The sequence below is a fragment of the Gopherus flavomarginatus genome, chromosome 24 (genome assembly GCF_025201925.1).
Source record: "Gopherus flavomarginatus isolate rGopFla2 chromosome 24, rGopFla2.mat.asm, whole genome shotgun sequence".
NCBI lineage: Eukaryota > Metazoa > Chordata > Testudines > Testudinidae > Gopherus > Gopherus flavomarginatus.
Window position 1 is genome coordinate 2787138 of NC_066640.1, and position 24471 is coordinate 2811608.

The following is a 24471-nucleotide window of genomic DNA, read 5'->3' on the forward strand; positions in this document are numbered from 1 at the left end:
ATAATTGAGGGCAATTGCCCAGCAGGATTAAAAAATAGGTACATCATTTATATGAGAACATCCACATTGGCTAGGATTAAAAACCCACAAAGCTTGGAATGGATTAAAAAACCTATGCTTTGGGCATCAGCCAGCCGCTAAATCAGGGGTAGGCAACCTATGGCACATGTGCCGAAGGCGGCACGTGAGCTGATTTTCAGTGGCACTCACACTGCCTGGGTCCTGGCCACCGGTCCAGGGGGCTCTGCATTTTAATTTAATTTTAAATGAAGCTTCTTAAACATTTTAAAAACCTTATTTACTTTACATACAGCACTAGTTTAGGTATATATTATAGACTTAGAGAAAGAGACCTTCTAAAAACGTTAAAATGTGTTACTGGCACTCGAAACCTTAAATCAGAGTGACCAAATGAAGACTCAGCACATTGCTTCTGAAAGGCTGCCGACCCCTGCACTAAATGATGGGATAGGAAGAAATTTCTCTCTTTGGCCATGTCATACCGTAATTGCGCACTGCCGGATTTTGCATCGGAGACTGGCCGGTGTGGGAGACAGGACACTGAACTAGATGGAGCTTTGTTCTAACCCAGCAGGGCAGTCCCTCCATTCCAGTGTCACTGCTTGCTAGGGCCTGTAATCATTTCTCTGGGAGCTCCTGGAAAGCAGAGACTGAAACGCACACTCCCTGAGTGCTGCAGTCCGGGAGCCTTTGGACCCGTGCAGAACACAAATGGGATTCTGAATGACGGAAATAACAGGGGGGTTTTCCAGGGCAACCCCTCAGGAAGGCAGGAATCCAGATCGGCCCTCTGACCCCTCTAGCCTGACCCTCGCTGCTGCACCAGATCAGATATTCGTGCCTTTACTCTGGATCCAGTCTCTGGCTGTTACCAATGTCTGATGCGTTGGAATCCCATGCCCAGCACCTGGGTGGCGAGAGAGTCCCCACTGCAGAAGAGGAAGGATAATCTTGTGGCTCTGGCATTTGCCTTGACGCAGACGTTTTGGCCTCGCTCCGTTCCATGCTCCCTTGGGGAGCCATGGGCCCTCCTGTCTGTGCCTCCGTTTCCTGTCTTCAAAATGGGGAGTAGCAGATGAATCTGTGAATGTGAGGTGCTGAGATCTGCTGGCAAGGGGAGCCACAGCTGTATCTGGTTGGTAGGGCCAGGGCGTACCAGGGAGGGTTCAGGGCTGTCTTCACTCATGCATGGAAGCAGCACGTGGATTGTTTTCTTTTCTCCTAACAATCCTTTGAGTCTATTGCTGATGAATTCCCCCTCCCCTCCACACACCTTTGTGCTTTAATGAGCAACTAACTTACCTGCTGAAACCCCCCCAGCCTGTCCTGCCAGAGACTTAAAAGCAGCTCCTGGCTGTGCCCGTGCGCCCTGAGGCATGGCTAGAAGTTGGCATGATGTTTAGGCACATACCCGTCAGGAACTCTAGGATCAGCTTGTTAGCCAGCAGCTGCACCCGCTCGAGGCTGCCCGTGCTGTTCTGCAGGCCACCTACTTCTCTGGGGTGACGCAGCAGACAACTCCATCCCCCACTGCTTTTCACAGGTTTGAACTGAGCCCAAGGATGAGAGAGGCCTGCATGATTGTGAAGCACCACCTCAGCCATCCCAGTGCCGTGAAGAGCAAAGAGGTGGTGAGTAGGAGGGGGTGCCGAGAGCTGAAGCAGCTGGGCTTGCCCTAGGTGAGATCGAGACCCACAGTCAGGGGTATTCTCCCCAAAGAGGCTTCTGTTAGGTCATTAGAGCCTGGATCCACAGACCCCTCTGCAACTCCTTGTACACCGGCCCTGCTGGGCCCCATGGCTAGAGCCCATAATCGGCAACAATGAGCGCAAGGAAAAGGTGTGTGAGCCAGGACAATGGAAGACTAGTTGTTCCCCTGCATGCCACACGCTAGACACCCTGCTCGCCCCGGAGCACCCCTTTAGGGGAGGTGCGGGGGGGTATTTTGTTCTAGTGCAGAAGGAATTGTTCTGGGCAGGTCTCTGGCCTGTGTCATGCAGGATGTCAGACGAGCTGATCACCGTGGGTCTCTCTGGCCTAGGAATCTCTGAATCCCACCCCCAACCCCTCCCTGTCCTTCTCTGTGCTGCAGCCTTGGAGTCATGGTCTGAGTCACTAACCTCTCCTCCCAGCTGGGCTCAGCCTGACATTCCAGGCATCACAGACCCTAAGAGATTGGAGGCCGAACAGCCCATGCTCCCTGCACACACAGTCCCCTCAGCATGCTGGGAAAGCCCTGAGGGCAGGTATAGAGCCAGCTGCTGCTTGCTACCCATGTCTCCAGACATCTGTGCCTTTCCTCCTGGGGCTTCCTGTCCGTGTCCACTCCCCGCCCAGGGAATGCCTAGCGCCATGTGTAAGGCTTCAGTCCAGAGGCTTCAGCACTGGCCTGTCACCCAAGGCCTTGGTGCAGCTCGGATCTGTGCCATGTTATCGATGGGCAGGTGTAGGGAATTGCACTGCTTTGTATTTGTGGCAATGGGAGGACTTGGCTGGGGATGGCGCAGCCTTGGGTCACAGCTGCTCATGGGAACTCTGGCTCCCCAGGCTTTGTGTTAGGGTGAAACTTAGCAGAGGAAGTGTTGAGAGCAGCCACAGCTTTGGCCAGTGAGCATGGTCCCTTGGAGATGAGCATTTCCCAGCCTGAGGCCTGCCCTTTTCCTTCCCCAGCTGTCCAGCAGCAGCATCCTTCTCCAGGAGTGGTTCCGAGTGTCCAGCCAGAAGTCCTCCATCCCAGAGATGGTCGCCAGCCACCTCCTGGCCTTCGCAGAGGTCTCTCCAGGGATGCTGGCCCATGTGGTCAATCTCTCGGATGGGAACGGTAACACAGCTCTCCACTACAGCGTCTCACACTCCAACTTCCAGATCGTGCAGCTGCTCCTGGACACGGGTTAGTAGCACAAAGTGTCCTCTGTTTACCCCGGGCACGATGTGACCCTGTCCGGTCCGGAAGTGAGGATGGCTCAGCTGAGGGTTCTGCACTAGGAGACGGGAGCGGAGACCTTGGTTCCCTTTCCAACAGCTGCCCTGCTCCCCAGGCTCCTCTTGGCTGCTGCTCCCGAGCCCTCCCATGAAACACACCCACCCAGGAGCCCTGACCCACCGCCTCCTCCCGACAGCCAGAGGCCAGTCTGCCTCCCTCTCCTAGCGCCTCCTAGTGGCCAGGCTCTAGCCCGAGAAACTAGCCTGTGCTCGAGGTGTAGAACGCATCACTGGCCCATGCCCTGGGGTTACAGAGACATGTCAGGTGAATTAGGCCTGAAAGTGAACCTACTACACAAGTATTTCCTTGCCCTCAGGGTCCCCAGATCCTCTGCCCACAGATTCCTTCAGTGGTAGAATCTGATGCAGGAATGCTGCCCATGGGCACTGCAGGGCAGGTGCAGTGACAAACACATGGACAGGGTCTTGGTGTCTGTGCTGTGACAAGGGGCCTGATCTTGCTGCCCTCATTCATGCTCCACCTGCAGTCCAAGGTGCCACCTGCGTACAGAGAGCAAGACACAGCCCAGGCAGTGGCCATTGCTGGGGCATGTGAAAGTGGGTCCTTGTGCAGAACACTGTTCAGTGCAGCCATTAGGCATTTGTCATGAGCCCAGGCAGCTGAAATAGCTTCCACGGGCCCTGAGGTGGCTCACCCCTGGCAGGCTGGGGAACAGAACAGGAGATTCCATGCAGCAGCAGATCCTCCAGTCCCAGTCTTGCTCCACTCCCTGCATGGAGCCACCCAGGGCTCCATGCTGCACAGAGCATGTCAAACCTCCTTTGCAGCCCCAGGAATCCAGCAAGGGGTTCCCCGCAGGACCGCAGCTGTGCAAGAGGGGGCTGGGTTAGCCCTTACATGCCCAGCAAACATGTACCATAGGGCAACATCAAGGGAACAAGTCCTTTCCAAACCGCAGAGCATCCCCTGGCGAGTGCGCCTGAGACAGGTGGGGGCCATACGGTCTGGGGCTGTGCCTTGGCCTAGCAGTGCAGCGCAGCCACGGCACAGTGAGCATTGCCATCCGGAATCCAGACTTCCCAGCGCGCAATAGCTCGGCACCAGCAGCTCCTTGTCTTGAGACACGCTCTTGGAGTCAGAGCTGAGGGCAGTTTTGCTGCTGAACGTTCCGGCCTGCTGGGGTCTCCAGCGCTCCCCCACTTCTCTTTCTGCAGGGGTTTGCAACGTTGACCACCAGAATAAAGCCGGCTACACAGCCCTCATGCTGGCAGCTCTGGCATCGGTGGAGCATGAAGATGACATGAACGTTGTCAGGAGACTTTTCAGCATGGGAAACGTCAACGCCAAGGCGAGCCAGGTCAGTGCTAGCAGGGCTGCTCCCTGCAGCCGTCACCTCCACTCTAAACCCCCAGATTCAGCCTGGCTGAGCTCCCAGGCCATGCCTCTGGTCTCGACCGACAGTTGGAAAGAACAGCTTGTGAGCAGGTGGGCTGGCTCACCTGAGTGACAGGGCTTGTTTCTGTCCCCTTTTGGTTGCCTTAAGCTTCGGAAGCCACTCCTGCTTTGGACCAAAACAAGTTTTGTTTTACCTCCAGTGAGCTCTGCGTGGGACAGGCTGGCTGCAGGCGGCTTCCACACAGGTCCGGGAACACAAGCCAAACCAGCCTACTCCCAAATAGCACTTGTCACCGTAAGCAGCTGCTGGCCGGATCCTGTGTGTGCTCAGTGCTGAGCTCCCAGTGCTCTGTCACTGGCAGGACCAAGCATGTTCCTTATTTAGATTTGCCTTCTGTGTGAAGCTGCCCCTTTCCAGTGCCTGGGACCCCGAGGGAAAAATTGGAACTGTCCCTATAAAATCGGGACATCTGGTCACCCTACTCTGGCCTAATATGAGCCTGTAGGTCCTGGGCACTTGTCTGTCTAGGAAGGCGTCCAGTTGTTACTAATATCCCCTCTCCCAGCTGGAGGGGACCATGCCAGGTCTCTTCTCTGTGTCCGCTTGCATGCAGCTCCCCTCACCTCTCTTCTCACTTGCAGGCTGGCCAGACGGCGCTGATGCTGGCGGTCAGCCATGGCAGGCAGGAGATGGTCGAAGCCGTGCTGGCCTGCGGAGCCGACATCAACCTGCAGGATGAGGAGGGCTCCACAGCCCTGATGTGCGCCTGCGAGCACGGGCGAGTGGAGACCGTGAGGCTGCTCCTGGCCCAGCCAGCTTGTGACATCTCTATTGTGGATAATGTAAGTCACTGCCTGCCCCACTCACCCCCAGGGACCATAGTGCTGAGTTCTCACCACTGCTGCGTTGTGCTGCATACGCTGATGTGCTGCCACCTCGCCAGTTCCCTGTATGACAGAGCTGGATGAATCGCTCCTGCCTGGGGATTTTCACCTTGTGTTGGAATGCAAATTATCCACAAACAGAGTTTAATTTTTCCCAGTGTATTTGTGCTCAGTGATTGTTTGACTAACCCCTTTATGAGAACAAACCTCAGCCTGTCGGGAGTTCACAAACCGTCCACTTGGACTAGGCACTGTACATGGCATCCGGCTGATCATCTGCGGCTTCGGGTGCCTGCCTGACTAACAGGGACTAGTGCACAGCGCATGCTCTTGTTTGCAAGTGAAACCAGGTATTGTAAAGAACAGCTGAGCCCCGAACATTCAGAGATTGCAAGGCCAGAAGGGCCCATAGTCTGATTTGTACAACACAGGCCAGAGAACTGCCCCATGGAAGCACATGGAAACACAAACCCATTCAAACAAACAGCCCACACTTAGGGAGCCAACCCGGCTGAAGCTGGCAGCTGCTTGGAGGCAGAATGAAAGCGTCGGTGTGTGGGTTTCACCTGGCCCTATCACACCTGCACTCCACGGCCAGTCCAAAAGCAAGAGGGGAGGTGGGTCTGGCAGTCCCTGCTTTTGAAAAGCCATGCCAGTTCCCATTTAGCTCCTGTCTCCTATGTCATCACACCATCCGTTATTCCAGCCCCGGACCTTCACCTGGGAGAGGAGTTCCATAACTTGCCCAGCCTGTCAGGCCCTTGCTGTTGCTGCTTGTTCCAAGGCGTTGGAAGCACCGAATGTTCAGTATTGTGTTACTTAAATGGTCACACCAAGTCTCCTGCTGGGAGCTCTCTGAGGAACCCTTTTCTTTTTCTTTCCTAGGATGGGAACAATGCTGTGGCCATTGCTCTGGAGGCCGGTCACAGCAACATTGCAGTATTGATGTACGCCCACCTCAACAACCCCAAGGCACAGTCACCCGTAAGTAACCGAAGGCTCCCCTAGTGGAAACCATGACAGCTTTGGCCCCATCCAGACTGTCCAAAGTGCTGTGCAGGAAACAGGTCACCATGCTCACTGGGACCTGCAGGCCGGACATTTCCCGAGCTGGCTTTTAAATGCAATTGGCTGCTGAACTCTCACTGGGTGATAGGCCAGGGTGGTTAGCACAGGGCCCAGCATCAGCCCTCTCCAAGTGGGGAGGCTTATGAAAACCTAAGACAACAGCAGGGTGAACTGACTGCAAATAAATCCAGCCTGGATCTCTCAGGAACTGAACTCTCTGCTGTAAGCTTATCAAAGGGAGGGATCTTGCCGGGTGGGGCTCAGGAAGGAATAACAAGAAGTCACCCAATGGACCTGCCCAAAGGCAAGGTTAAAATGGATAGGAACTAACCTTTCCCATCAAGGCTAGTGGCGAGGTCTCCCAAGGGAAGGGGTGAAAGCCCCAGCCTTCGAATTGTTTAAACCTTGATAAGACCGAGCTCCAGGGTGGGCTCTGTGGGGACCGGCCTGCCCAGACTGAGGGAGAGTGATCTGTACTGAATATATTAGGAATTGTTAAGGGGGCAAAACAAAAGCTGGGATTTCCCATATATGCGAGAACTATTCATGAGAAGATAAGAACGACCACGCTGGGCCAGACCAAAGGTCCATCTAGCCCAGTATCCTGTCTACTGACAGTGGCCAGGTGCTTCAGAGGGAATTGACAGAACAGGGCAATTGTCAATTGATCCGCTCTACAATGTGTGTGAAACAGGCTTCTGACACCCAGGAAAGGGGGAATTTGGAAAAGGCGTCTTTCTGAATGGCCTCAGAACTATGTGCCACCCACCCCAAGGAGAGTTTGTGCTAATTCCCACTTGGTGTTTCATTGGCTTAGTGTGCTGTCACTCAACCACCTGCTGGAGAGACCGGGGAGGGGTGGAGTTCTAAGGAACATCCCAGAAGTTCCTCTCTAGTGCTCAGCTCTTCTGAAATGCAGTTGTTATTTCTCCATCGTGCCTCTAGACTCAGGAATTATTGCTGTCAATCAGACCATCAGCTTTACCTAGTGCCCCAATGACACACGCATACAAATGCATGTAAATTACAATACATGGTAGGAAAGCAGAATCTAGGAAGTAAATTACATTATTATATTTGAAATAATTATTAAACTGTACGTGATTTTCTGTTGTTTGGCATTGATTGTATTAGAAAGTTGGACGAACTTCCAGAATTGTCAGTATATGTCCTAGCGCTGCAGCACTGACACACTAGGAAGACTAAGAGCTAGGCTGGCATTTCTCAGAGTGGATCTTAGCTGGGATGCATATTTTGGGTGAAAGTCTGAAGCAGCCATTAGGGAGTTCTCTGCATTTGGAAGCAGAGAGGTAATTTCACGCACTCAGGTATATTTTCAGATGCTTTTTTTCCCACTTAGTTGACTCTGAAGCAGCATCAAACTTTTAATTGTGTCCTGACCCTGGGCCAGGCGTAAGGAGCCACTCTGCTGAATTGATGAAATTGGAAGAGATTTTTTTTTTAACCTATCCATGCAGTTCTGCAGTGATTGGTGTTCTCCCCAGGGGCTGTCCCAGAGATGACCAGCTGGGTTACACCCAAGAGAAGGGGTGACTCATAATGTAGATGAAAAATTCTCATAAGGCATCAACAAGGAATTGGCTACTGAGCAGAGCTCAGGCATGGCTTTTCATGCTCCCCAGACTGAACTGCTGGGGCCTGTCCTCCTATTGCCCTAGCTGAACAGGGCACCAGGGGTTGGATCGAGAGGATCTTCCCCTTTGGTCCCACACACAGGAATACCGGTGGGGCTGAGGAGGAGGCTGTTGTTTCTGCATCCTAGAAAAGTTTAATGACTGATGTTCTTTCTCTCTCTCTGCATCAGGGGACCCCACCAATAGCCTTGAAGAGCTCTAGCAACCTAATGAAAAAACAGTAGAGCAGCCTTCACATCCCAGGCGGCTGGATTCTCCGGGCACTCACTCCTCATCGTCCTGAAAATGGAAACTCCCCCATAATCTCATCACATCCAAGAACTCGAGCCCAATCTCCCAAGGGCCCGTGTGTTTATATTCCTGTCAAGTGTGACAGGCATCTATTCTGAGCCTAATTAACCCAATCTCCACTGGAGGGAAGCAGCTGGCACTAGTCTGTTTCATGGGGGCTGCTGTAGAGTGAAACAGAGGGTCACTTCCAGCATTTCCTCTCTTCTCCCCACCTTGATGCTTGTCTAGGCTAAACCGGGCAAGTCGCCCTACCCGGGCCAGCCATGAGCACTATTTCTAACATCATACCTAGAGCTGGTAGAAAAGTTGGGTTTCATCATGGAAATTTTCAGCAAAAATAGGAAAAAATCATCTACATTTAAATTTTCCACAGAAAATTTCAATTTTTCAGTGGAAATTTGAATTCCAAAATACCTGAGGCTAAAAACAAACCAAAAGACCAAAAATAAAAAGTTTGATTGGGAAATGCAGCTGTAGCTGTGGTTGCTCAGGTCCCATTCTCCTCTCTGGGCTGTATTGTTCTGCTGCTTTATGACATGTACGCTCTGTTGTACCAAGAATTCTTATGTAACATTTGAAACATAACTGGTGGGAGTGGCTGGGCTGCTGGTCACTGCCCTGCATCCTGGCTCTGCCTTGCTCCCAGTTCCTGCAAGATATCTGACTGCCAGTTCCTGGGTTTGTGCCCTTGTCATGCATATGCATAACTTCATTAGAATACCCCACACATCTGTCCTTTTTTTTTTTTTTTTAAACAACTAAACAAAAGAATACCCTCATTGTTCATGCAATGGTGAGACGTGATTCTGCTGCTTCTCAGTAGCTTTCAATGAGTCTTTTTGGGTTTTTTGACCATTGTGTTGTAATGTGTTCTCACCTCCGCTGGGAGTCTTGGAACAGCATCAGTTTCCTGTGGTCATGGTGGTGTGTTTCCCAGATAACCGACCCAGGCATCCAATGATCTTGTGTCTGATAGTCCCAGCAGGTGACATCACTTTGGTATGTGTCAGTGTTGTTATCAGGATGTTCCTAGTTTGGTGTGTAGGTGGGTTTACTGTTAAATTCTGCACTGTGTGTGGAGGTAGCTCATCCGGGACGTTTATCACCAGTACCAGTAAGAGATGCTTATGGCTCTGCCTCAACAAAGATCCTTGTTTTGATCTCGTGTGATCTTGGAGCAACCAGACAAATCACCTCAGCCTTATCCCCCATGAACCATTATTCCAAATGTTAACAGATTCTCCAGGGCGTAGTTCCCTCGGGTGCACCGCAGTTTTGTCATAGTAGCACATTTTTATGCCTTCATCTTTCTCTTTCCTTCTGCACCTGTTTGTGCCTCTGTTCTTTAGCTGCACTCTGTTTAATTTTAGGCTGAGGAAGTTGATTTCGTACCTGACATCCTACCACAAGCTCTACAGGTGACTTACCACATTCTAAACACTCCGAATTTGCCTGCCCCATTTTCAAGCCCATTATCCTGCAGGGGTTTAGAAGTCGTATATTCAAATCCTGTGCATCTGCACAAGGCTTGAAGTCTTTGCTCACAAGTTGAGATCCATTGTCAGTCCTCACTACCTGTGAAATCCCAAATCTGGCAAAAGTCCCTTTGTGTTTCAATATGACTGGGTAGGATGTGGCATCCGTCAGTATTTCTACCTCTGGGTAGTTTGAGTTTGGATCCAATGTAGCCACATAGTCTCTGTCCAGTAGGGTAAAGGTATCTGCTCTCACTGTGTCCCAAACACCAGCTGACACACCTATATTTAATAGTGATTCTTTGGCTATGGCTAGCCTATGGGTTTGGCATGTGGCACAGGTATTTACCATATCAGTGATGTCATCATTCATGCCTGGCCAATCGAGTGCTCCCCATGCCCTTCTTTTGCATATCCCTCTATCCAAATTTGCTGTATTCATTTTCATGCACTGTAGTCTGCTGCCATTCCACACCACTAAGTAACAGTTTTCTCATATTTTTTGTTGTATCAGTCAGGTTATCTATGAAGTTGCCCAGCCAAGTCACCAAACCTAGAAACCTTTGTAAGTCTTTCGTTTGCTTTGGGTTTGGCATCCTAAGGATGCTTTTGCTAGATCAGGCCTGACACCACTTTCTGACAAGATTTCCCCTGTACAGAGAAGTTCTGTCTTCGTGAACTGGCACTTTCCTTTGTCCCTGGCAAGCTGCTGAATAGTCACAAGCCTTGCATAGTGTACCTGTTCTGTAGTGCCCCAGATGAAAATATCATTATGTGACCTTGACACTTTCAGTGCCATCCAGTAAAAATGCATGGTTCTATGACAGAGGTGGGCAAACCATGGCCCATGGGCCACATCTGGTCCTGCCTGGCCCCTGAGCTCCCAGCTGGGGAGACCAGCCCCTGACCCCTCCCCTGCTGTCACCCCCACCCCCACAGCCACGCCACCGTGCAGGCAGCACTCTGGGCGGTGGGGTTGGGCGCTCCTGCAGGGCAGCTTGTCTGGCTCTGGCCGGGCGGTGTGGCTGCCAGGCATGCTGCTCTGAGCAGCATGCTAAGGGGGCCGGGGCTGGGAGATTGGAAAAGGGCGGAGGTTTGGGGGGGAGGGGGTTGAATAAGCATGGGAGTCCTGGGAGGCCTGTCAGAAGGTGGGAGTGTGTGGATGGGGTCAGGGGACAAGGAACGGGAGGTTAGATAGGCATGGGGTCCCACGGGGCTTGTCAGGGGGTGGGGATGTGGATAGGGGTCAGGGAGGTAGTCAGGGGACTGGAAGCAGGGGGGTTGATTGGGGGTGGGGTCCCGGGGGGGCAGTTAGGGGTGGGGAGTCCTGGGAAGGGGTGGTTGGGGGACAAGGAGCAGGGGGGGATGGATGGGTCGGGAGTTCTGAGGGGGGCAGGAAGTGGAAGGGGGCAGATAGGGGGCAGGGGGCAGGCTTTTTCAGGAGGCACAGCCTTCCCTACCTGGCTCTCCATACAGTTTTGCAACCTCAGTGTGGTCCTTGGGCCAAAAAGTTTGCCACCCGTTCTATGGAATACTCCAGGTACAGAGCAAATTCCGAAAGGTAGATGTTTGAAGCAGTATGTGCGAAAAGGAGTGTTACAATACTGCACACAGCAGTGAGCTCTAAGAGATCTAGAATGGTCAAAATGTTGGCACCCGCCATCTTTCCCAAGAGTTCATCTCAGTCAGTATGTGATAATGCTCCCGTCTTATTTTAGTGTTTAATTCCTTGGGTTTGAGACAAAAGCACAAAGATCCAGATTTCTTTTATACTATCACAAGTCTGTGGGTTCCTCAACCCTTTCTGTTACTTCCATGGCTTGGAGACATTGCAGTTCTTGCTGGAATCTGCCTCTCAGGGCCACAGGCACCTTCCTGGCTGTGTGTATAACAGGGTTTGCATCCTTCTTCAAAGTTATTTTATGCATGACTGCCAATTTTCCCAAGCCTTTGAACACATCTGTATCTGTATCTACTAAAGTTTTGATGCCTCACAACAAGCTGTGTCCTATATTAATCAGCTTGCATATTAGTCCCAACTGTTGACCTGATTCCAGGCCCAATACATGTGTTCTGTGTCCTATCAGAAATGTGTACTCAGTCTGTTCTTTCTTATATGTGAGAATGAGCCAGCGTCAGCCCGCCACAGGACTATGGAGTCCATCACGAGCTGTCTGGACGTTTGCCTGTTTCATCAGTGGGGTCTTGTACTTTAAAGTTCACCACCATTGTGCTGGTTGTACATTGGTATCAATGCTTGTGTCTACATTATCTGTGATTTGTGAGCCATTAGTATTACCAGCGATGAACCAGTTCTTGTCTATTGGCAGCTGTAGGGTGTCAACATACACTGCCTCCTCACTGGGGCTGTCACAATATTCCTGGATTGCATCCACCGTTTAATGTTGGCTGCATTGGTTAGCAAAATGGTTGTACTTGAGACACACACACTGCACTCCTGTCCAAATGCTGGGCATTGTTTGTACACAAGTTTGGTTCCACACGTCCCACATTTGTTTGGAATGGCCCTTCCACAGATTTTTTTTTTTGCCCTTTTTCATATTGATTGGTGTCAGTTTATCATTTTGTATGTGTGCGTCTCCTTGTCCTGCACTGCAGTGATCTCCTGCATGATGCCCCTGGTACCCTCTTTGCTTAAAGCCTATGTTTACAATTTTGCCTATTCTGCTGCTTTGCAGGTGTTCATGGCTTTCTCCAAAGTTAAGCCACAGTCTCTCAGTAGACATTCCTGTAGCTTTAGATCACTGCAGCCTGTCTCTAATCAAGGAATCTCTTCTGGCCCCAAAGAGGCAAGACCGGCTCTTGTGCTTAAAGTCTGTGACGTAACCCTCAATGCCTTTGTTTTCCTTTTGCACTCGTGTGGAAAAAATTTAAGTTTCCTTCTTTCTAGGAATGCGATGAGTCTGAAATTGTGCTAGGACCTTATCAAAATCTTCACTGTCCTGAGGGGACAGCTAGAAGCTGTTAAAAAGATCTAGAGCTTCCCTTCCAGTTACAGTTAGCAACGAGGCTGCTTTCTGGGCTTCCACTCAAGGAGCCTGCATCTATTGCCACCATGTATAGAACAAACAATGTTTAAACCTCATCCAGGATTCCTCTACGTTCTCCATTAACCTGAGTTCCCGTGGTAGCTTTACGCCATCATTTTTTTTTCACCTGTGTTGCAGAGGAGGTGGGAGGTGGAGCAGGGAGATTGGGGAGCTCCTCTGATGTAAGGCTGTTTGAAACAATCCCTCTTTCCTTAACATGCTGCCTTTAAATGTTCTCCAGACAGTGCTCTCCCCTCCGGCCACTTTTGGTACCGTATCTTGTTCTGCTACTTTGTGAAACAGATGCTGTTTTATAGAAAGGATTTTATTTAGTGTTTGAAACATAACTCTGGGTGGTGGCTGTGTTACTGATCACTGCCCTGTGTTCTGGCTGCACCTGGCACTCAATTCCTGCAAGATATCAGGCTACCTCTGCCTGGAGTTGTGCCTCAGCACATAAGCTGTGCTCCCTTGTAGAACTATATATCCCATGATGCACCAGTCTCCCCTCTTGGGAAAGTGCGTGGCCTGGGTGCATCATGGAAGATGTAGAGGATAATGGGGACATAAAGCACGTGAACTACATCTCCCATGAGGCACCATGGCAGTATTTCAAATCAAAATACTTTGGTTGTCAGGCATTCAGTTTTTCAACCAAAAAATCTGACATTTCCGTAGGAGAACCTGCACTTTTAATGAAAAAAATTTGTTTTAGTTTAAAAACAGTTTCAATGGAAAATGAAATTACTAGTTTAATCATCTTGGCAGGAACTAGCTCTTGTGTTTGCTGTAGTGCACTGGTTCGGGAGGTGGCTAGAGTACCAGACTGGGCGAGAGTGGGGTATCCCATACCCATGAATCCACTCAGACTGGTCATCTGGGGCTTTTTTGGAATTCCCACAGCTGTTACTGCCTCTTCCCACTTGGGGCCAGCCTCCTTCTCCCAATGGGGTTGGGGAGGGAGGCAGGGAAATTCCCTTTAGAACTCCCACCCCCTGCTTTTAAAGAAGCTGGCAGCTTTTAGCTGTGAAGGCAGTTGAAGCTCCTCTTGGCTCTTACCCACCCTTCCATCCAGCCCTACCAGTAGGGAGAAGCACAGGGGCCAGAGGCAGCTGGGAAAGTTACATAAGTGAGTGAAAAGTGGAAGTAGCAGCTGACAGGGCAGCCAAGCTTGTGTGAGGAAGGGAAGGGCTAAGATGATAGGTCCATGGTGGGACCAGCTGGGATGGGGTGGGGGCAACACACCCATGGAATGTAACAGCAAATATCTAAACCAGAGCAAGGCTTTCCTGGGACATGTCACTACTGGGCTTTCAGGTTCTGCTGCTCAGCAACAGTGGAAGTGACTCTGCCAGTTTCCAGTAGCCGGGGGAGCAAAGGGCTGGCACTCCCAGAGACCTGCCACCTCACTTTACCCGTTTCCTTCACTGGGGCAGGAGCTGGACCAGCTGCTGAAAATCATTGAGAAGCTCTAGCCTGGAGCTTTGGTTATGCCCTCTGGAAGCAGTCTGAAAAGCAGGTGGAGAGACCCACTCCTTTCCCTTGATCTCCGCACAGGAGACACTGTGTGGGCCTCACACCAGCACTGCACCTTTCCACCTACAATCCAACAAATCACAGTCCATGGCCTCCCAGTGCCCTTTGCACATGGGATGGGCTGGTATCTCTGATTCCAAGAGGGCCTGCTCGCTTAGGCTTATATGGGAGTTAGGCACCTAAATTCATTTGAGGATCTGGTCCTTAGCCCCTTTTCGGCCCAATTTTTCACTCAGCCCTTCTCAATGGACTCAGAACCTGCCAATCAGTGTTAAACGCACTGCATAGCCGAACACACTCGCTTGCAGGGTGTGTTACTGGCAACTGCACTGTGAGGTTTCACTAACTCTCAGAGGGGCCTCCTACCAGCTATAAAAATCAGAATATTTGGTCATGAAAAATGTAAGTGGGTTTGAAAAAGTGATCGCCTCCTCTCATGCACAGCAACGCTGTCCAGCAGCTCTGTGAAAAACCTTCCCGTTACATAGCAGGGGTGTGAGCTCAGAACAGCAAAGGCTGGGCCAGGACACACACACACGCCCTGGGGTTAGTAGACAACCATGCTGGAGCATTTGAGAGCTTACAGCTGGGTTTGTTACCATGTTATCAGTATAGAGCAGTGGTCCCAAAACTGTTCCTCTCCCCCTCCTGCTTACCAGTAATGGGATGTGTTCACATTCCCCCCACCCCAGCCTGGAGCCAAGTCGTGGCTGGGGGTGAGGACCATGGGAGCCATGGCTGGGAACAGGGCCAGAGCGGAGCTGGCTTGGCCATTCCTCCACGCCCCCATAGGGGAGCAGGCCCCCCCAGTTTGGGGACTACTGGTATAGAGCCAGCAGTTCTAGCCTGACTCTCCCAGACCAGTTGTTATTGTTTGTCCCAACCAGACTTTGTCTGAGCCAAGTTTATAGAATCTGAGAACTGCTCTTCTGATGGGCAAAAGCCCAGAGCCTCAGCAGTATTTGGGCATCTAAACCCTATTGCTTTCAGTGGAAGTTAGGTGCCTAAATACCTTTAAGGATCTGGGCTGAGGCTCCCATGCGTGCTGCAGGCCTGTGTCTGCTATACCCTGAAGTCGATGGGAGGATGCTCACAGCAGCTTTCTAGTGCTCTGATTACACTTGCTTTGTATGTACCACCCATTAGAATGCTTTTGCCTGGTGTCTGTTTGCTAATATTTTAATATTGTTTATTTTTTAAAATATAAATAAAATGTAAAGTTAAATATATTTTAAAATCAAGTCAAGGTGCCATCAGCATCCCCTTAACCTTTAAGGCTGCCTCCAATTGAAGTGTCCAGAACCTGAACTTTACAGAACAAGGTGACCTGAGCTGGTTACCAGCTCGTTTCACCTGATTTCTTCCAAGTTTATTATGCATTGGCTGAAGCAATTCTGCCTGCCTTCCCCCATTCAGCGTTCCAGGAGGTGTGGCCGGATGCAGGAATCACTGGGTGAAATATTCAGCTGTGTTGGGCAGGTCAGCCTAGCAAAAATGGTCATGTCGGACTTAAAATCTATGAATTAATTTCTCAGTTGCAATCCCTGGCCCCTTTGCTCTGTCCTGATGTGCTGGTTAGACTAAGGCCCACATGGTAATATTGGAGGCCAGCTCAAGTGCTAGTGTATGCACTCAGCACTTGCTGCTCCTAGCAGTAGGGCCCTCCCACATTCACAGCCATGAAATCTGATCTTTTGTGTACTTTCACCCTATATTATTCAGAGTTCACAGGGGAGACCAGCGCTTCTCAAAGTAAAAGAGAGTGAGTGAGTGTGTGTGCGTGTGCCAGTCCTCCACCCAAAGGGAGGCTGCAAGGCTATTCCTGGGGGAATAGTGGGGTTGTAGTATTGTCACCCTTACTTCTGCGCTGCCTTCAGAGCTAGATGGCTGGAGAGTAGCAGCAGCTGCTGGCCAGGTACCCAGCTCCAAAGGCAGCACCCCTCCAGCAGCAGCACAGAAGGGTGGCAATACCACACCACACCACTCTTCTGCGCTGCTGCCTTCAGAGCTGGGCTCCCGGCCAGCAGCCACCGCTCTCCAGCTGCCCAGCTCTGAAGACAGCGCAGCAGCACACAAGAAAGAGTGGCAATACCACAACCTGGCTATAATAATCTTGTGACTTTGGGGTCAGGACTCCTACACTTACCACACTGATTTAAATATCTGAAATCATTAAATTTATTTTAAAAATCCTATGACAATGAAATTGACCAAAGTGGACCATGACTTTGGTAAGGCCCTACCTATCAGACCTGCTCAACCATCTTGGAATGGCCTGTCACTGCACTGCCTAATTCCCACAAACAGCATATAGACCAGGATTACAATTGTTCTCGTTCCTGCCAAAGCTGTGGTCTGCCAGAGGAACAACTCTGGGCTGGGGAACTCCTCCCATGCACTAGCTCTGGTTAGTTAGCGAAGCCTGGCTCCACAAAAGGTCTTAGGCAGCACAATGCTCAGTGTAGCAACGCTGAACTTTTAGGCACCTAGTAAAATCAACAGGAGCGACAGTAGTAGCCACAAAGGCTGAGTCAGGCACCTGGGCTCCCTGTGTAATGAAGGGAGGGGTGCCTTCGGCTGCTGTCCACAAAACCCAGTACAACAGGCAGGGATCTGCCTGAGCTAGCCAGTGGGCAATGCCAACCACACGTGGGCTGAGCCCTGCTCCCTCACAGAGCTAAACACCTGAGTCCAGGGGGCAAGAATGGGAGCCTGTACAGCATGAACAGCACACCCGGTGGGAGATCTCCTCTTCGAAGCCTTTCTCCCCCTCCAGCAGGAGAGTCAACCTGGGGCTCCCACATCCCAGGCAAGTGCTTGGGTCAGTTATAATGTGGTGGCAGCACCTCCTCCTGTTAGAGTTTGAACTTGACCCAATCCAATAGGCAGTCTCTGAGCACACCTACTGGCCAGGACCCTACCCACAACTCAGATGGACGAATGTCTGTCTTCCTCAGGTTTGTGAATTGCTTAGGCAAGGGACAGGCATTCAGATAGTAACAGGCAGCAGCCCACATGCCCTGAGGGTACTTTTACTCTGAAAACTTGGGTGTCAAGTGAGGTTACATGCCTATGGTGTGGGGTGGGAGCTCTGTGGATCAGAGTGAACCAGGACACAGGCCCCTTAAGTGCCCAAAACCAGGATAAGTGTCCTAAGGCCACGAATCTACAGCCCCAGCTCTAAGTGACACACAACAGGGAGGGGACAAAACGGGGGGGGGGGGGGGGGGGGGGGCGTCACAGAACACAGCAACAAGGTCAGGCAGAGGACCATTGGCTGTGGGCACAACCAGGGGAGATTTGTTTTTATATTACAAATACACTGGCAGAGCCATAGCTAGCTCATTCTTCATTGATGTGGTAGAAAAGGAACTCAGGGGAGATCTTCTCTGCATAGGCTACACTGAGGGGGAAGCCTGCGAAAATAAACAAATGGGGCATCATTAGTGGAGGAGACTGGAGGTACCTCAGTAACAGATTGGGCAGGGGTGAAGCAGGGACTTGTGTGCCAGAAGCAGCTGGAATTTGATGGCAGGCAGGGTGAAGGTTATAGGATCAACAGGAGAGTGATTGACTGGATGGGGCAATGTCTGTCAAGTAAACCAGAAGGGAGGCTACAGCAGTCTCCCTGAGGTAAAGGGGCCTGCATGCATATTTTAGCTCTAAGAGGCAGATCCAAAAAAACAGACTCTTGATGAGCCAGTCAAGATGCAGGTATTTGTACTCAGAATGGAGGGGAAAAATGGCCCAGTCCTGATAACTCTTGGGTAACAGCCTACAGGAGGCAGAATGACCTAGTGAAATGAACATCAGGACACCTGGCTTCTTGGCCCAGCTTAGCTCTTGATCTGCTGAGGTGACCTTAGCCAAGTCCCCTTATTTTGTCCCTATGAGAAAGTTGCACTGGTTTAACACTCACACCCAAAGTTCAACAGGTGCAAGTTACCCAGACACAGAAGCTCTTAGCTTAAGACCAGCATAAGGCAGCTTTAAGGCAGGGACTATCATTCACTCTGTATCTGTGCAGCACCTAGCACAATGGGCCTCTGATCTATGTTGAGGCCTCTAGCTGCTACTACATAAAACAGCTCTAATCCTTCCCCCACAAAGGGTATTATGGCTAAAGCTACAATTGTGTCATGGGTATTTTTTTAGTAAGTCATGGACAGGTCACAGGCAATAAAAAACTACAGAAGCCATTACCTGTCACGGAGGGAGGGTCCAGCACCTTCCCCGAGCCCCACCCAGCAGCCGGGAGCTGCAGGGACTCCATTGCCCAGTGGCTGGAAGGTCCCCCTGCCACCCTGGGGGGGGTGGGAACTGCAGAGGACCCCCTGCCAACACTGAGCAGCACTGGTGGCAGTGGCTGGGAGCTGGGCTAAGGAGGGGCAGCTGCTTGCATTAGCAGAGCCGCTGCAGGGGGGACCCCCACCAATGGCAGCAGCTAGGCAGCTCAGGGGTAGTCACAAACAGCCAGTCAATTGCCAGGGTCCTGCCAACTGCAGTTGCCTAGCAGAGGCTGGGCTGCTGTGGGGTCCCCCGCTGCCGACAGCGGCTGGTTAGCCAATGTCAGAGGTCGCTGGAAGTCATGGATTCTGTGACTTCCATGACATAATTTTAGCCTTAATTACAGCTGAAAAGAGAGTAGCAGCAGCTGCTGGCCAGGTCCCCAGCTTATCTCATGCCTGACAGCCCATGGTCTCAAAGCTTTTTTCGTTCATTAACACTGTCAGTCTTGGTACTGCTGAGGTCAGAGGATGGATAGAAATGCACTGGCTTCCAGCATGAAGTTTCAGTTAACACCAGATGGGATCTTTTGTATGGCAATTCAGCTACAGCACTTGTAATGAGTTTTAAATGAAAGTGAGGAATAAAGTAGCTCAGAAGAGGTAGCCTCTGGAAATACTTTCAATATTTTCTTCCTATAGAACTTTGTTCTGCTTCCATCACCAACAAACATTTGTTTCTTAAATAACTGAAAGAAAGGAAAGATGTTACTGGAAAAAATTCCTTTATTTTAGTCTCTGAAACAACATTCCTCTTCACTAAGTCAAGTGGAGTAGGTATGAACTGTCGCCTCTTCCTTGCAGGAAATCAGAAATGGTTGTGGCATCGGGCTTGCTATCTATAAAGAAAGCATAATGCAGATCTGAGTCTTATACTATCTTCCAAGACTTGGGAGGGGAGGCAGGGGGAAGAGGGACTAGAGATAACTGAAAAATCAGAGTTTCATTTTGCTCCTATAGTTAGTTCAGGGCATGTCACTGCAGTAAGTGGAATTCAGGATTTCACCTGCCTGCTCTCACCTGCGGTATTTCATCGAAACTTGAGGAGCAGTTACAGCTTCCTGTGGCCAGGAGATCATTACATACATGGAAATATCCTGGGCCATTTTCAAAACTGCTAGTTAATTGCCCAGACATGTGCCTGAGCCCCAGAAGTAGAACATTCTACGGAAACAAGCTGCGCTCTCCAGTTTACACATAAGAAAAGCCACAGCCAGCAGAACTTGAGCACTCCATAACAATTACATATGGCTCCTCTTCTACCTGAAGTTCAGCCTGGATCAAAGGCTGCACCTGGAAAAAAATCGCCTTTAAAAAAGTTTTTTATTTGTATTATAGTAACACCTAGGAACCCTAGGCATGGACCAGGATCCCACTGTTCCACGTTTTTACAAATCAATAACTTGCTCTATGGCAGCATGAAAAGGCTACAGAGCAACTCTTAGCAAAAGCTGCAGTAAAGCAACTAGCCCTGTTCTCCCAAGCCTGCAGAGAGGAGCAAGCATCACACGGTCATGTTGTCTACACTACAAAAAGCTACTGTATTTGAAGAGTTATGAAAAACATCGTTCCATGGAGAACTGAGTTAGATGACAAGCAACAACTATGATTTTGCAGTTAGTGTAGACAAAGAAATTGTGGTCAGTTCTCATGACTGCTAATTCAATTCTTCACAGCTGTGTTCAAACACTGTGAACACTGCTAGAGTGCAGACCAACACATGGAGAGTCACAGTTAAGCGATGGGCACCACATTTCAGTGTTAAGGTTGTTACGGCCTCAAAGCAAACATCCGTGAGCACTCTACACAGAAGGAGTCTCAGAACCCAGACACATGTTCTAGGCCTAGACGGACTAATAATTTTCTGGCTTCTTAACCAGAAGCTCACTTTAAAAAAAAATCTGGCTCGGTATTTAACGTATTAACTGTGAAGATTAACATCTCAGATACAGTAAGGGCTTGATTACAGCCTGAAAATGAAATGAGTTACCAAGCTGCAGCATGCAGATCAGCGTAATCGCCTTGCTTCACGCTCAGATTCCAGCAACGTCAGGACATCCCCCTCACGGACAGGCCCCTTTACGTTCCGGATGATGGATCTGCTGGTGTCGTCCATGAATTCAACCCGAACCTGACAACCACAGCAGAGAATGAAGAAAAATGCTCTAAACCCCCATTTCCCTGGCCCATTTGCCCTGACATGCCTGCTCAGTTTGGGGCTAGGCCTCTGCTCACGTGCCCCGAGTTTCAGTGCACTCTGGAAGTCACAGAGAGCGGCAGGAGGAGCTCTGATGAGTGTATATGAAACAGGAACTGTCTACAGGTGGGGAACACCTGTTCCCCCGTCTCGCAACACGGGGACAAGGCAACCGGCAAGGCGACGAATCAAAACCGTAACAGGAAACGCTGCCATGTGGCCGGGGGCGGGGGTTAAACTGCGGAACTCCCCGCCACTGGCGAGTCGCGTGGGCCCGGCTCCGCGGGCCTGGGAGGGGAGCCCGGGGCGCTCCTGAACCGCTCTCGCTGGGCAGCGCTGGGTCCGCCCGCGGCTCAGCCGGGAGCCCGGGCACTCACCTGGGTGCACTGGCCCTGCGAGCCCGTCCGGCCCAGCACCTTGGTGACCTGCGGGGAGAGACTCGGGTCAGCCGGGCGCAGAGCCCCGCCCCGCCCGCCTCGGACCCGGCCCCTGTCCGGCTCGGACCCCGCCCGCGGTCCCGGCTCGGCCTGCTCGCCTCGCCCCCCGCCCCTGCTCGGCCCCGGCCCCAGACCCGACCCGCCCCCCGCCCCGCGGTCCCTGCCCGGCCCCGGCCCCAGACCCGACCCGCCCCGCCCCCCGCCCGCGGTCCCTGCCCGGCCCCGGCCCCGGCCCCGGCCCCAGCCTCGCTCGCACCCGGGCCAGTTTGATGGGCTGCACGCGGCTCGTATCCATGGCGGCAGCTGCGGGAGCGGATAGGAAAGGGGGCGGGGTCGCCCCTCGCGCATTTATATAGCGCCAGCTATCGCGAGACCCAGCGTGCACCGCGCTACGTCCCCTTCCCGGCGTGCGCCGCGCACCACTTCCGTTTTCTCTTTTCCCGACAAGCACCGCGGCAGCGCCCTTCACAGCCGCCAAGATGGCGTCCGCCACTCGCTTCATCCAGCGGCTCCGCAACTGGGCGGCGGGGGTAAGGGGGGGGGCTCTCGCGGGCCTGTCCGAATTCCCGCGGCCCAGCAACGCCCTCGTGCTGGGACCAGCGTAGCGCGGCCCCCTCCCCCGGGTCTGCCTACTAGTCTCTGCTTCCTGCCCGCCCTGGGCCCGGGCACCTGTAACCCCTTCTCCCCTGTCCCCGGGCTGGCACCTCCCTGAGACCCTCTCGTCTCCTTTACAGCGGGACCTTCAAGCCAAGCTGCAGCTTCGGTACACGGAGATCTCCAAGAGGTAAATCCGGGGAGCTGGGCACCGAGCTGGACTGCTCCTAGGCAAGCCCTTCTTCTGTTGGTATGTGCGAAACTCCGCACCAGCCGCAGCTGAAACTCCCCAGCCGCAAAGGGGAGAGAGTGAAGCCTAACCGGACCCAAACCCAAACCTATCCAATTCCAATATCCGTCTGTTGAATACAGATGGGCAACTTGGCCTAAAAAGAGAGAAAACAACTGTTCTCGCTCATCTTTCACATATAGGAACCTTAAATGTAACAGCAGATGATAAAATAAACTTTAGACAAAATTGTAATATTTATTAGTAACTGGTTGCTACCAATTTAAATACAAATCTCAGGAATTGTAAAAGTTAAAGGAGACCTTCAAAGGTAGAAAAGTGGGTTAGTGCTATTTTCTGAGTTCAGTACATAAAGACCTGGAAGTTTTTCCGTGCCCTCTGTTTCTTTCTGCTTATTTTATATTAGAAATGCAAGTCTTATCTCTCTTTTGAGGGTGGTGGTCGGTTTGGGGAAACTGAGGATCTAATAGGGTAATCATATCCAATGCCACGCAAGCAAAACTTGATGATGAAGGGAAGTGACTTTTATTCGAACAGTTTACACCTGTGGGGGCTTTTTAAATAAATTATTATAGTTAATTAAAATGCTGGAGAAACATATTGAATTTTTAATACTGTGCTCCAACCAATCATTTTTCATTGAGGGACTGAAAGTGTTCAGAACTATGTTTGAGACCTCGAGTGCAAAACCAGACTGGACAGTCCTGGTATTTCTAAGGTAAATAATAAAGCTGGAAAAAAGCCCACAAGGTTTTCAGACCTCTTTACCCTTCCTAAAGAAGCAATACCTACTTTTTCTCTTTTGTCAGTCACACTTAAGATTTCAATAGCAACATTAACTTTCTCTGTTGCATATAATTGCATGATAGTTACTTTTTAGCCTTGAAAAGAACTCAAAATCCTGTTTCACATAGCTGAATTAATATTGCTGTGGAATTAGAACATACATGTTTGGAACTCTGCCCTGTTTTCTGTTTCTGTACATGAGAGAGATTGGGCTGTTATTCTTTATCCTGTGAGCCTTTGTTTACATGAACAAATGTTCTGAATTCATGGCCCCAGTTCTGTATTCGTAGCCATGACTGTGTCTAAGGCTTTCTGTGCTCATTCTGAAATCTTGGAAGGTGGCTCAAGATATAATGCTAGTGTGTCTTGTGCATAATACTACAGAGCCTAATTTTCATAATACTCCACTCAAGAGTAAGACTGAGAATATAGTTCTCACTTAGCATGGTGTGTGTGGTGATGCTTTCTTTGGATTGTTTGCTGTTTAGAACTCAGCCACCTCCTAAACTTCCACTGGGTCCCAGTCACAAGTTTGCAAATAACTACTACTGTACTCGTGATGGACGCAGGGAGTCCTATCCTCCAATTATTGTTATGTCTCCACAGAAATCCCTTGCATCATGCGCTCAAGGAGCCAGGTAGGTCCTATTTATCCTATGATCTGCAGCCACACAACTTCTGGCTGTGATATTGTGATCTTGCAAACTAAGCAGGGTCAAGTCTGGTCAGTGTTTGGCCGGTGCACCACCATATAACACATTGCTGCTGCAATAAATGATGATGACTGTTCAGTAGGTGGTGCTGCTAGTGAATGAATGCTGAATTAGTGTGCAATCTCTATGTACCTTCTTTTGAGTAAGAGGGGATGTTAGGGTTGGGAATGGTTTCCCTAAAATGTTCTGTGTTACTAATAAACCTGTATTGCTGTTAAATCTGAATTGATTATATAAACTAAAAGTTTCTGAAGGCCAGTCTCTGTCTCTCCCCTAGCTCAGAATCTGCAGTAGCAACAACTGAGAAAAAGCCAGTGACACCAGGTGTTCCACTTGAGAAGTGGGAACTATCAAAAGATCAACCTTACCTGTGAGCTGGCCAAGTATGAAGAGAAGGCTGAATGAGAATGGACTTCATAGGATTAACTGAAAAGCAGCAGCCTGGCTGGCGATCCAGTGATGGGGTTAACTTCAACAATGCTGTGTAGAATTTATTCTGGAAAAGAGACCGTTTTGCTGGGGCATGACTGATTAAACATATTTATCTCATGTATAGCTAATGTTCTTTTCAGAACTTTCTTTATTCAAATGATGGTTCAGAGTAAACTTGTATTTTATGGAAATGAGAGATAGATAATCTTGAGGTGTGAACTCATCAGTTCTCACAAGATAAACAAATTCGAGTCTGGTCACTCCTGGGATGAATCTTCAAAACACCGGTCGTGTACAAAATAGAGCTGGTGATACTTCCGTTTGAATCATTATTAAAACAGTGGCTCTGTATGGTGCTAGAGGGTGCAGTTCTGCAAAAGGTGCCATAGTCAGAATGAGATTTACAACTCGGAGCTATATGCAGTGGTGTTGTAGCCATGTTGGTCCCAGGATATT

The 24471-nt window shown here is 50.5% G+C and overlaps 4 protein-coding genes across 9 annotated transcripts in view; 3 read left to right on the forward strand and 1 right to left on the reverse strand.

The window, feature by feature from the left end:
* Positions 1–8729, forward strand: part of KANK3 (KN motif and ankyrin repeat domains 3) — a 47108-nt gene extending 38379 nt beyond the window's left edge. For all 5 annotated transcript variants that reach the window (XM_050933700.1, XM_050933699.1, XM_050933703.1 and 2 more), the window contains 6 exons: positions 1565–1652; positions 2692–2911; positions 4180–4322; positions 5003–5203; positions 6131–6229; positions 8139–8729. In XM_050933700.1, coding sequence (XP_050789657.1) covers positions 1565–1652; positions 2692–2911; positions 4180–4322; positions 5003–5203; positions 6131–6229; positions 8139–8192 — 805 coding nt within the window. In that variant the 3' untranslated portion in view covers positions 8193–8729. The remainder of the gene's footprint in view (positions 1–1564; positions 1653–2691; positions 2912–4179; positions 4323–5002; positions 5204–6130; positions 6230–8138) is intronic.
* The window catches only part of LOC127040025 (potassium voltage-gated channel subfamily V member 2-like), a 346324-nt gene that overhangs the window by 299697 nt on the left and 22156 nt on the right, over positions 1–24471 (forward strand). The window lies entirely within an intron of this gene.
* On the reverse strand, positions 19315–21611 carry RPS28 (ribosomal protein S28). Its single transcript, XM_050933840.1, has 4 exons — positions 21497–21611; positions 21181–21228; positions 20597–20737; positions 19315–19445 (listed from the first exon to the last, which is right to left on the reverse strand). Exons 1-3 carry the CDS (start codon positions 21533–21535, stop codon positions 20615–20617), a joined length of 210 nt encoding a protein of 69 aa, XP_050789797.1. The 5' UTR covers positions 21536–21611; the 3' UTR covers positions 19315–19445; positions 20597–20614.
* On the forward strand, positions 21656–24138 carry NDUFA7 (NADH:ubiquinone oxidoreductase subunit A7). Its single transcript, XM_050933845.1, has 4 exons — positions 21656–21770; positions 21975–22024; positions 23359–23508; positions 23861–24138. Exons 1-4 carry the CDS (start codon positions 21720–21722, stop codon positions 23955–23957), a joined length of 348 nt encoding a protein of 115 aa, XP_050789802.1. The 5' UTR covers positions 21656–21719; the 3' UTR covers positions 23958–24138.